This window comes from Pavona decussata, unplaced genomic scaffold (genome assembly GCF_977016875.1).
Source record: "Pavona decussata unplaced genomic scaffold, jaPavDecu1.1 SCAFFOLD_69, whole genome shotgun sequence".
NCBI lineage: Eukaryota > Metazoa > Cnidaria > Anthozoa > Scleractinia > Agariciidae > Pavona > Pavona decussata.
Genome location: NW_028145488.1, coordinates 2,724,886 through 2,737,941, shown reverse-complemented (window position 1 = coordinate 2,737,941; position 13,056 = coordinate 2,724,886). Strand labels below are relative to the sequence as shown.

The window sequence follows — 13,056 nt, the reverse complement described above, 5'->3', positions numbered from 1 at the left end:
GCCCCAAGATTCTTGTTTCACCAAAATCTTGCCTTTAAATCTCGCCGCATTTTTAACCACCAAGATGCTTGACTCGCAGAGATCTCGCCAGGGATTTCTCGCCGCATTATGGCCTCTGAGATTTTCATCTTGCTGAGATCTCGCCACCAATCTCAGTGCATTTTTGGCTGTCGAAAATCTCGTCTTGGCGAGATCTCAACACTAATCTCGCTGTGTTTTTGGCTGCAGAGATTTTCATCTTGGCCAAGGTGAGATTAGTGGTGAGATCTTGGAAAATTTTTCACAAGGGAGCGAGGCTCCTGGCTGTGCTTTGTAGGGGTATCAAATAGTCTTTATGAGTATCCAAGCACTGTGAGGTTTTTTGTGAGCTCGCATGGGCTCAGTGAGCATTTCAGAAAATACAACTGGCAAGCATCGAGCATTATTTTCATAAATTTTCTGCTAGGAGCAAAATAATCTTTTAACTTTTAACAATGGCGATTGTGCAGGCCTAATAGTCTGAGTGAAACAATACACAATACTTTTACGTCCTGTAGTGATCCAAATATGAGCATGTATTTTAACTTGTTATGGTTGTGTGCTTTCAACTGGATCAGTTCAGTTTACAAACTTTTGAGCAATCAAGCAAACTTTACGAGAATCCGAGGAAGCGAGCAGTTGCAAAAATTTTGCAAGCAAATCGAGCAAAGGCCAATTTTGCGAGCACTAGAAAATTTGAAGGGACTATTCAATACCCCTTCTATTATTTCCTGTTCCCTGTAAAATGCTATGTTGTACAATTTGGCTTATTTACAATTTTCCCCTCTGAAGGTTTTTCTGGTGCAAGTCAGTTGTCAGTAGCAGGTTACAGTCAGCTTCCTTTCCCTGCAGCCTTTCAAACTCATCTGAGAAGTGGAACTGGAGGTAGGAGGGATTAAAAAAATATTTAAAGCAATTATCACAACAGGGTATATATATCACATACACAGTGAAAAAAAAAATCAAAAAGTTGTGTGTCCTGCTGACTTTGTACTGAATAATGTATTGTGCTCATTACAATTTTTTCTATCTGAAGGTTTTTCTGTTGGAAGTCAGTCTTCAGTAGCTGGTTACAGTCAGCTTCCTTTCCCTGCAGCCTCTCAAACTCATCTGACAAGTGGAATTGAAGGTAAGTGGGAATCACTTTATCAAAATAACAATATTATTACAATAAATAATATCACAATAAAGCTATTAGCAACAGGTCATGCAAATGTTGGACTGATCAACTAATGCCCCATTCACACCAAGGCTTAAACACGTTTTAAGGCTGTTTAGTTGAACACAGTTTAAAATTGCTTCCTTCATAAAAGCTGCTTTCGGATTTTTGTCGACCCCAGATTAAGCCCAAGTGAAAGCATAAGTTAAAGTTTACTTGAATCCTGTGTCAAAGCCAATGATTCAGCTTTCTCTTACCAATTTTCATTTTGTTAAACCTGGTTTAATTAAACATGTTTTGTTGGTGTGAATAGGACTTAAGACAAAACTTGATGTTTAAACAAATTCTCCCAACTAGTAGTATAAGAAACATATGAAGAACAGTTAGAAAAATGTGCTTGTTGATACTGAAACCTGAAGAGAAACAAAATTATGCTTTCCCATGTGTATGTCCTGTTTTCTGACTTACAATAATTGTAAGTCAGAAGACAGGACAAATTATTTCTGAAATGCAATGATATAAATATGATGTACAATGTTGTTTCAATTTACAATTTTCCCCTCCGAAGGTTTTTCTGTTGGAAGTCAGTCTTCAGTAGCAGGTTACAGTCAGCTTCCTTTCCCTGCAACCTCACAAACACATTTGAGAAGCGGAATTGAAGGTAGATAAGCTTGGTCTAGGAGAGATAAAGAAAGAGTCTGGGCTCCCATAGATAAAATTGAAATCTCCAACAATCTTTGCTGTCACTTTCTCTAAAAAAAAGCAGCTGCAAAACCCAGTGTCACCCCAGCAACTTAACCTGGTCTTTCATTGTTGATAAAAGTAGAGAAACGATCACAACTAAGGAGTTTGGAGGAGAATTGTGGCCCAGACTCCAGACGTTTGCACAAAAGGGGCAAGGTCTGAAATATCAGGCTCCCTCTAATCTGAGTGGGATTGGTAATTTGGCAAAAACATCTCTTCCATAAACAACCTTCTCTAGATCGTGTACCATGTTTATGCGATTAACTGCCCTGGTTGCAGATTTAATTTTGGGCCTATAAAGGTGATTAAGAGTAGCTCCCCAGGTCTCGCTTTCTTGTTCTTGTGGACTTACCCGTTTTGACTTCCTCCTTAAATTAGCCAACATTCTTGCCCTGAAACTTAACAGTTCCAGTGGTCCTTACGCTGCCACTTTTCTGGTATTTTCAGGTACGATAGGTTTGTCACAAAGGGAGTCAAGTTCACTTAAGCAGAATAAAAGGCCTTTATCATTTCCTGAAAGAGAACCTCCCAAGCAGCCAAGGCAAGATGGGACAGATTGTTATGGGCAAGGTAATTAAGTTACTACCTGAGTTAAGATTTATGTGGTAACTGAAACAGACAGTTGAACTCTTTGTTGAACTCTTTGTTGTTTATCTTCTCAACCTTTAATGACAATATTGTAATAAGTATTATTTCATTATTCATTTGATAAAAAATAGGTCTTTCTTATAAGTGACCAAGTTCTCGCCTTCTCTTTCTTATGTTAAAACCTTTGACAATTTGCATGCATGAGCCCTGGGGTACAAATGACAAGATCCGCATCTCAAACTTAACCCTTTAAACCCCAAAACCATGATCAGCATCTCATTTCTCCTTATAGTTTCAATATTTGATCAAACTAACAAGTGTCAAGAATAAATGGACTGATCAACTAAGTAAAAACGACGCGATGTTTAAACAAATTCTCCCAACTTGTAGTATAAGAAACATATGAAGAACAGTTAGAAAAATGTACTTGTTGATACTTGAACCTGAAGAGAAACAAAATTGTGTTTCCCTTGTGTATGTCCTGTCTTCTGACTTACAATTTCTATAATGCAACGATATTAATATGATGTACAATGTTGTTACAATTAACACAATTTTGCCCTCTGAAGGTTTTTCCGGTGGTGATCAGTCTTCAGTAGCGGATTACAGTCAGTGGGCTTTCTTTCGAGACCCACAAAGCCATCTGAGAAGTAGAACTGAAGGTAGGTGAGAAAAAACAATTAGTCAACGAAGCTCACAATTTTTGAAATATCAGATCATTTTGCTCATTACAATTTTGTCCTCCGAAGGATTTTCTGGTGGAAGTCAGTCTTCAGTAGCAGGTTCCAGTCAGCTTCCTTTCCCTGCAGCCTCACAAACACATTTGAGAAGTGGAATTGAAGGTACAGTAGGTGAGCTTGGTCTAGGAGAGAGAAAAAAAGACTCTGGGCTCCCATAGATGAAATTGAAATCTCCTACAATCTTTGCTGTCACTTTCTCCAGACAAAAGTAGCTACAAACCCGTGTCACCCCAGCAACTTAACCTGGTCATTCATTATTGATAAAAGTGGAGAAACGATCACAACAAAGGAGTTTGAAGGGGAATTGTGGCCCAGACTCCAGACATTTGCACAAAAGGGGCAAGGTCTGAAATATCAGGGTCCCTCTAATCTGAATGGGATTGGTAATTTGGCAAAAACATCTCTTCCATAAACAACCTTCTCTAGATCGCGTACCATGTTTATTCGATTAACTGCCCTAGATGCAAATTAACTTTTTGGCCCATAAAGGTGATTAAGAGTAGCCCCCTGGGTCTCGCTTGTTTGTTCTTATGGTCTTACCCGTTTTGACTTCCTCCTTGAATTAGCCAACATTCTTCCCCTGAAACTTAACAGTTCCAGTGGTCCTTACACTTCCACTTTTTCTGGTATTGTCAGGTACGATAGGTTTGTCACAAAGGGAGTCAAGTTCACCAGAGCAGAATAAAAGGCCTTTATCTGGGGGGGGGGGGGGGGGGCAGTTGACTCATGTTTGGGTATAGGGGTGCCGCTGGGGGTTTGAAACCCTGACCCTGTTTAGGACGAAAATAACCGTAAATACCTACCCTGTGTAGGACAATGTCCTCAATTTTAAGGCCCTATTTAGGACAAAGGACAACATCTAGCTCTTGCATACCAAGTGTGTATTGGTAATAGTAATAACATTTAAAGGCCCACTGTCACTTACCGGAAGTGATGTTCCACGCTTTGAAACGCGAATACCAATCACAACAGATAAAATAATACACTTCCTAGAAGTGATGGCGCAAAATCCCAAAATTTCACATTAACAGAGGTGAACCTTAAGTGGAAACTCAATTGACGTGAAGCATTGTTCACTAAAATAAATGCAGACTAACGTCTCTGATTTCGGGTTGCCAAATACTCAACGAGTCTTGCAACCATACCCTGTCTAGGACAGGTCCGGGACAGACTCGCTTGAAATTATATACCCTGTTCAGGACAGAGGGGCCAAAAACCATACCCTATCCAGCGGCACGTCCCCGTATAGCCCATATAGGGGAGTACCCCCCCCCCCCGGGGGGATACGGCCCTCACCCGCTTGCGCTAGTAATAAGTTAATTTTTGTGGCCTTCACCAGACATACCAAGGCTGGCAAGATTCCTATCTTCTCGGAAATTGAAAGAAACTGGCAGGAACAACGAGAAAACCGGTTTTGGAAAGAAAAAAATAACCACAATTGACGCTTATCGCCAGGTGGGATGGGGGTGGGGGAGGTCGGGTTGGTCGGTGGTGAATTCACTACTCTGATACCTTCAAAGTTACAAATTTTATATTTTTAATTGTGGGGATGGTGGTTATGGAAAGGTGGGCTCTCAGATGTCTTGTACAGTCCTTAAGCTTGACAAGGTCATCATCACCAGAGTAGTCCTAGCCCACAAGCAGTACTTTTCTAAAAGCGCCCTAAACGCGTAAGTGCCTGGCCGGGATCACATGTGCATTACCGGCATCAGCGAAGTGAATATCGAGTTACAGTTGTTTTGTCACACTGGCTTATTGATTCGAAGCCGTCGCTGCTAAAAACGAACACTCAAAACAACACGACAGGAACAAAGTCACACGTTTTTCTCCATTTTACTGATCGACTGCTTCATTTAAGAAGATAAAGGAGCTGTAAAGTTTGATTTGCACTACTTTTTCCTGCGACATCGAAATGGTATGCAAATTTGTTGCACATGTTTCGTAGGCTAATTGACCGGAATAAATATATTATTTTAGAGCAGAATAGGAAAGAAATCTGGGATCGGAAAACATTGAATGGCTGTCTTCAGTCAGTCTGAATAGTTTTAGGGACCAATATGTGATGTTTGGAAACATTGATGACGGGCTGCAGATGTCAAGTGCTTGTGAATCGGTTCTGATCTCATAATTCGTGACGTGAATTACGAGCCGCAAGTATCGCACGCATATTCGATCTTCCTTGAGCGGGAAAGAGTTTGAATCAGAGCTTGAAACTTGGAACAAATAAAGTTCTTTTCTTCGTCTTTCGAGATATGAAATTTAATTTAGAGAAAATCACATACCAGAAATACTTTTATTTTAATGAAAATAGGCATTAGTTTCAAGGCCATTTTGAGTAGCGTACACAAATCTGCATGCTTTAGAAAGCAGCCAGCGAGTTTGGGATGTTTATTGTATTAATTTTCTTGTGAGATAGTTGGTCTAGGTTTGTGTAAAGTTTCAAGTTCATTGAGTTATTTTACACTGTGAACTGGGCTTCGTCCTTTGACCTAAATTTTTGCGGTTTTCATCGGCCCGTGACCGCACCCAGGCCGCATTTCAAACTCTTGCAGTTTTCTCAAAAAATAAAATACCTTGAAACTTAAAAATATGATTTTCGAAAATAGTTAATCCAAGGATATCTTCAGACGAAATATCAGAAATTCGACCAAGTGGTCGCTGAAATGCAGTTCTCCATTCTTACAGGCAGCCGCTCTTAAGTCTCTACCTGAGCTATACTGTACTACATGTAATATAATTAAGATTTATGTGATAACTGAAACAGACAGAACTCTTTGTTGTTTATCTTCTCAACCTTTAATGACAATGTGTAATAATATTTATTATTCCATTATTCATTTGATAAAAATAGGTCTTTCTTATAAGTGACCAAGTTGTCACCTTCTCTTTTTTAACTCGTGAATGTGCGTAGTGCAATAAACGAGTCATAGCGATAGCTGACTATTGACTTGGTTGGTTGGTTGGTTGGTCGGTCGGTTTTGTCGTTAACTTTCGGGCGTGCGCAGTGAATGAGTTTTAAATTCAATTAGTGGAAAAAACACGCGAACATTTATTGTTCACGGCGCATCAGGAAATTCTTATTCAATATGTAGAGAATAATTTGACGATCATTTAGTGCAAGAATGGAGATTTTTCGTTCAATCCGAGCAAAGTTATAAGTTTTTTCCGTTTTTCAGAAAGTCCGTGGTCGTAAACTCAATTAGTGAAAAAAAAAAACGTGAAAATTTTTTCACTACGCGTCAGAATTCTCTCATTCATTCTGTAGAGAATAATTTGACAATCATTTTAGTGTAAGAATGGAGATTTTTCGTTGAATCTGAGCAAAGTTATAGGTTTTTTCGTTTTTTTCTACAAAGTGCGGTTTCTTTTAAGAATTAAAAATAACTTAATTTAAAATAATTAAATTAAAAAATAATTTCATTTGTCAGTTTTCACGCAAAAGTGGAACGTGCCATGCATGTCACGCATCATTGACGTCGTAAACAAAATTATGCAAATTTCTGGTGTAATGAACACTTTAAGATCTTGTCAGCTTTCATAGAGGTTTCAAAGGGAAAAAATGTTTCATTTTCGAAATTTACAACTGGTAATTTATGGGAAAGCAAAAGGACGCGGTCGATAAATAATTCTTATTTAGCAAGAGCTTGTCATAGTTCATTATTTTTACTTGAGGATTGCGTGGACTGAACTCCAAAGGAAAAATTTCACGCATTTATGTCGGGCATGAAATGTAATGTGATACTTCGTTGAACAGATTTCCTTTTGTGAAATCGGCTTGAAAAACACAAATCTACCTGGAAGTTAAAAAAAGTATGCCCTACAGTAATTTTGTAATTTTAATTCCCAAAAAAACTGGTCATAGAGATGAATGTCATGTACTGACGGGAGTTCTGAGAACACACGTAGACAAGATGGCGGTTCACTAAAAAAACTTTTTTATTCAATCTATGCGTGCACATGCAATTACTATATATGGTAAACGCAAAGGAAGACCATAACATTTCCTCCACACAAAAGTGACACGTCTCTGGTTTGTAACTGAGCCTAAGATCAGTCTCAAGGAAACAACTAAATCAACTAACAGTGTCTGGTAACCTCTAGTCTCTAAGAAGTATGTCTCTGGTTTGTAACTGAGCCTGAGATCAGTCTTAAGGAAACAACTAAATCAACTAACAGTGTCCGGTAACCCCTAGTTTCTAAGAAAAACAGGAAAAACGAGAAAACCAAAAAATCATTCAGAGATCAAGTCTCTGTGGTGCCCTGCACACTCTCTGAGGGTACCGCTGCTCACGGACCATAGGAGTGGCTGGGATTGCTTCAGGAGCTTCAGGGACTGTTAGTGCGGAAACAGGAACCATCCCGGGTTGGTCTGCCTCGGGAATCTCTGGAACTGTACCAACCACATTGGGTGTAGCACTTAGTTGGATTGGCGCTGGTGGTGTGGTTGCCACTTGGGGTTGGCTGACCTCAGCAGCGTCGGTGTTCAAGGTTCAAGGTTCAAAGTTCATTTATTTCACACTATTTACACAACATTAACATAGAAAGTAAAGTATTACAACAGATAATTACAAGATAAAAATAAATACAGTACAAATTATAAAATGTGTGTGGTGGTCAAAGTAGCAAAGGCTTTCTAGTTGACCACCACCTACTTTAAAGTAAACAAGGAAATGACACTGAGCTTTATTGAATATTAGAAGATATAGGAGATGTTTATAGAGCCTAGGATTAATGTACAGGAGAGAATTACATGTGTGTAAATTAAGGTATGTTAAAGATATCTGAACCGAGCAAGAGATCTAAACAGGACAAGCTTAATAAAGAAGAACAAAGCGGAAAATAAATAAAAAAAAAAAAAGCACACACACAAAAAAGCAAGCAACATACAAACAACCAACAACAACAACAAACAAAAGGTAAGGAAAAGGACAACACATCATCAGCAGCGACAACAACAAACATCAAAATATAAGCAGACAATTATTATTATTGTCAGTGACCTCAGCAGTGTGCTCAACTGCCGTTGGCTTCAACTGGTCGATATGACGACGCCAAAAGTTCCTTGGTGCCACCTGCACTTAGTAGCAGGATGGTAAGGTGCTGATGTAATATGGCGGATCCCATTGGACCTGACAAATGCTTGGAACTCCTCAGAAATAAATTGTGCACCATTGTCACTAACAAACTGCTCAGGAATTCCGAATCTGGCGAACAAATCGCGTAGGACTTCGATGGTTGAACTTGAAGTGCTGGCGCTAACTAGAATCACTTCCGGCCACTTGCTGTGTGCATCGACAACCACTAAGAACATGGAGTTCTGAAATGGCCCGGCATAGTCGATGTGTATGCGTTGCCAAGGAGCAGTGGCCCACTCCCACGGATGCAGTGGAGTTTAAGTAGGCATCTTCTTTAGCTCACAGCCGCTACAGCTCCTCGCTAGTGCTTTCATCTTTACCACACCCAGATGCCCATCGTGCAGCTCCTTCAACACTCTGTCTTGGAGCTTATTGGGAATTACCACTCTCATTCCCCATAGAATGTAATCTTGGTGAATCGACAGTTCATTGCGCCGCTCATAGTAAGGCTTGTCTCCATCCACGCGAGCAGACCACCCTCTCACAATAGACTCTTGCACCCTTGCCAGGACTGGGTCACGACGTGTTTCTCTGGCAACCGCTTCACTAGTTACAGGTAGTGGCACAAACTGGGTCGCGTGGAACACCTCTGACGAATCCACTCCCATTTCTTCAAGCTCTTTCTGCTGGATGGGGAGGTGAGACAGACCATCAGCATTGCAGTGCTCAGTCGTGGTCTTATACTCTATCTTGTAATCTAAACCAGCCAACAACAATGCATATCGCTAGAGTCTCGCAGCAGTCATGGCAGGAACTCCCTTCTCTGGGTGGAAAATGGCAGTGAGGGGCTTGTGGTCTGTAATGAGCGTAAACCGCCTGCCATAGAGGTATACATGGAACCGTTTAACCCCCCACACAATGGACAACGCCTCCTTGTCAATCTGTGCATACTTGCGTTCAGTCTTGGTCAACGATCGGGATGCAAAAGCTACCGGCCTTTTGCTGCCATCAGGCATGACGTGTGAAAGAACCGCACTAATGCCAGTTGGTGAGGCATCACATGCAAGTCTAACAGGTAACACTGGATCATAGTGCGTTAGCACCAGCTCCGATGTAATCATGCGCTTAGCCTCGGTGAAGGCTTGCTCGCACTGTTCAGTCCACTGCCATTCGCTGGTTTGCTCTAACAACTGGTGAAGTGGGTGGAGAACTGTGAATGCATTAGGCAAGAAGCGGTTGTAATAGTTAACGAGCCCTAAAAAAGAGCGAAGCTGTGACACATTCTCAGGTCTTGGTGCGCTAACTACTGCCTCAATCTTCTCTTGTGTCTTGTGGAGACCTTCTCTGTTGATCTCATCCCCACAGAACTGAACTCTATCCCTGAAGAACTCACACTTCTCCTTGTTGGCCTTCAGACCCGCCTCTTGTAGTGCCTTGAGCACGCTCTCTAGGTTCTCCAAATGCTCTTCATCCATTTTCCCCGAAATGATCATGTCATCAAGGATACACTGGATGCCAGGTATTCCCTGTAATACCTGATCTATGGCACGTTGCCAAATCGCTGGACATGAAGTAATGCCAAAAACTAAGCGATTGTATTGGAAGAGGCCCTTTTGTGTATTGATTGTAAGGAATTTCTTGGATGCCTCTGTTACTTCCATCGGGTGATAAGCTTGGCGCAGGTCAAGTTTGCTAAAATGCTTGCCCCCAGCCAAACTTGCAAAAATATCCTCTATACGTGGCAGAGGATACTGTTCAGCAAGAAGTACTGGATTTACTGAGACCTTGAAATCGCCACACACACGTACTGATCCGTTACGCTTAACTACTGGGACAATTGGGGTAGCCCATTCACTGTATTCCACCTTAGAAAGGATACCGTCCTTCTCTAAACGTGTTAACTCTACTTCTACCTTGGGGCGAAGTGCATATGGAACTTGACATGGCTTATGAAAGCTAGGCTGACAGCCCTCCTCGACCTTCAAATCAGCCTTGTGGCCTTTCAGTGTGCCCACACCCTCAGAAAATACAGACTCGTACCGTTGTAACAACTGATCCACTTTGCGTTGCATGACCCCTACTGGAGTCTTGCTAAGCTTAAGGGCTTTGATTTCACCCCAGTTCAGCTGAATTTGGGAGAGCCAGTCACACCTAAACAATGCTGGCCCCGGTGTCTCAACCACTTGTAGGATTAACTCCTTTTCCTGGCCCTTGAACTTAACATTACACTTCATCTCTCCCTTAGGTGTGATTTTCTTCCCAGTGTAGGTTTTAAGTGTAACAAGGCTCTTTGCAAGCTTCACGTGACCAAAATGTTCCTTATACTGTTTGTATGGGAATACAGAGACAGCTGAACCTGTGTCTTATTCCATCTTGACCACCTTTCCCTGTACTTCGGGGCTGACTCAAATGACATGATCCTCGCCACTCACATTATGAACCTCTAGGGATCCCAAATAATCATCGCTGTCCCTGTCATCACTGTCCACATACATGTAATTCACTGGGGGATGGACAGCTTGTGTCTCCCTTTTCTTGGATTTACAAGCCTTTGCAATATGGCCGTTCTTGTTACCGTGGTGACATTTTTCGTTTTGAATGGACAACTTTTATGATCATGATTTCCCAAACAGCGGTAGCAACTTTGATCACCCGGCTCTTTAGAGGAAGGGGAACCCTTTTTCTCTGAAGGCTTAGCTTCTCCCTTAGGTTTAGGCTTCTTGCGTGGTCTAGACTTGGATAACAAATCGACTGGGTTTGACTCTTTACCCCCCTGGAGAGCTTCAACATCCTTGTAAGATTGCTCAATAGCAATGCACTTCGCTACAGCAATGTCAAATGTCAGTTCCCCGAGTTCGAGTTTCAAAAGCTCTGACATCATTCTCTTATCTCAAATACCCGAAACCAATCTATCTCTGAGCCTTTCCAAACGCATGGCATCATTAAACTTGCAATCCGTAGCTAGATGGTTTTAAACCGCAACATACTGACTCACCGTTTCGGAGTAACTAGGGAATACCCTGCCACTCCAAAAGTGACCCTGGAACGAGTGGATACGTGGCTACGCAGATACAAAGTGGTCAATACCCGCCTGAATACCATAGGGGCTACGTGGCTTCTCACACAAAGAACGAGGCATAGTCATACAGTCATGTACTTCTACGTGGCTACGTGGCTATACGCAGCTATGTGATATCTGCGTAGCCACGTAGCCACTCTTTTCAGGATTATTTTTGGGGTGGCGGGGTATTCCCTAGTTAAGCCACCGTTTCTCCTGCGTTACACGCTCGGTTGTCAAACTCATACCTGGCCACTAAAGCCGATTTCTGGGGCTTCAATTACTTTTGGAGACGCTCTACGATCGTGTCATACGTGAGAGAATCTTCTCTTAACAATATCGGGCCATCAAGTCTTTCGCCAGTTGGTACGTTTCAGTGGGAAGATTAGTTAACAGAACGGCTTTCTTCTGTTTCAAGTCGGTCACTCCATTGGCCACGAAGAAGAATTCTAGCTGTTCTGCATAAGCCTCGAAATCAGCTTCCACTGTGAACTTCTGAACTTTTCCGATGTTACGAACCGGATTCGGCACCTCGGTCTCCTCGTTCCCTTTTTGTCAAGACCGTCAAGGGACCATTGTTTCTATCAACCAATCAAAATTACTCCGGGATGTGTTTCCCAAATTTAAAGGGCGCAATCTATTCAACTTAATTTTTCCTCAATTTTCTTGTTGTTTCTTCTAAGAAAACATCTATGATTGTAGGATGCTTACTCTTTATCCATTTCACTCCTCTCGTGTTTCCATAGGTTTCGCTTAACTTAACTTTTTCCAAGAGCGGTTTAACTCATCAAAATGCACAGTAGATAAAAAAAGTATTGTTAGCTTTCAAAATTAACTGCATATTAAACTGGAATGATTAAACAAAATTAATGTTTTCTGACATAAAATAATATGGTTACCCATTAATCATTTGCCAAAAAACACACTTGAACGCAAAAATTGCTAACATTCACAGCATGTTGATAAAGGCCTTTGGCATATCAAATTTCAACCTGCTTATGCAAATTGTCCTGTCGCTTCTCAAACGCATATATGAATTGACAAAGACACAAAAATCAACAAAGAGCTTTCCCAACAAAACATTTTATTGAAATAAACAAACCCTTTGCTATTAGAGGCAAAAACCTTTCAGTTTTTTGCGTGCGTGCAAACACGCATGTAAAATCTGAAGACACTCCGTGTTTGTTCAAAGCAATCACTTGCAGTAAATTTGGGCACATTTGCAATGAAAATTACAGAAGGTACAGAATTTTGGTTTAAATCATCACTTAAACTATTTGTAAAAAGCAAATCAACATCGGAAAACATCATTTACCGTGTTGTCGCCATTGTCCTGGTCTTATAAAGTCCGTTTGAAGCCCGAGGTTCGGTTTTAATTTTTGAGCCATACATGTATTTCAGTAGCGTTGTGGAAATTGAAGAGATCACAACCTGAAATGCCTTTTCGCTGTTTTTTAATGCCTCCAAATCCTCTTTTTTGGCGGTAGATTACTGTTCACGGTTATTCCTTTCCATTGTGAGCTTAAAAAGGTGTACTTGCCTTAAAAGATGAAAAAAACATGTCTTGAAATATCAGGACTGATCGATTCACGCGTGGCACCATTTTGTAATTTTGCCCAGCTCCATGGTGTGGGTTCAGAAGGATCTTTTCCCCTACCCTCTAAAATGCCTAAA

At 41.1% G+C, this 13,056-nt stretch overlaps 1 protein-coding gene across 1 annotated transcript in view; it reads left to right on the top strand.

The window, feature by feature from the left end:
• Positions 1–13,056, top strand: part of LOC146477775 (uncharacterized) — a 291,187-nt gene that overhangs the window by 245,641 nt on the left and 32,490 nt on the right. The window contains exons 19-20 of the mRNA XM_085113155.1: positions 1,746–1,838; positions 2,369–2,491. Of these exons, the coding sequence (XP_084969281.1) occupies positions 1,746–1,838; positions 2,369–2,491 (216 nt within the window). The remainder of the gene's footprint in view (positions 1–1,745; positions 1,839–2,368; positions 2,492–13,056) is intronic.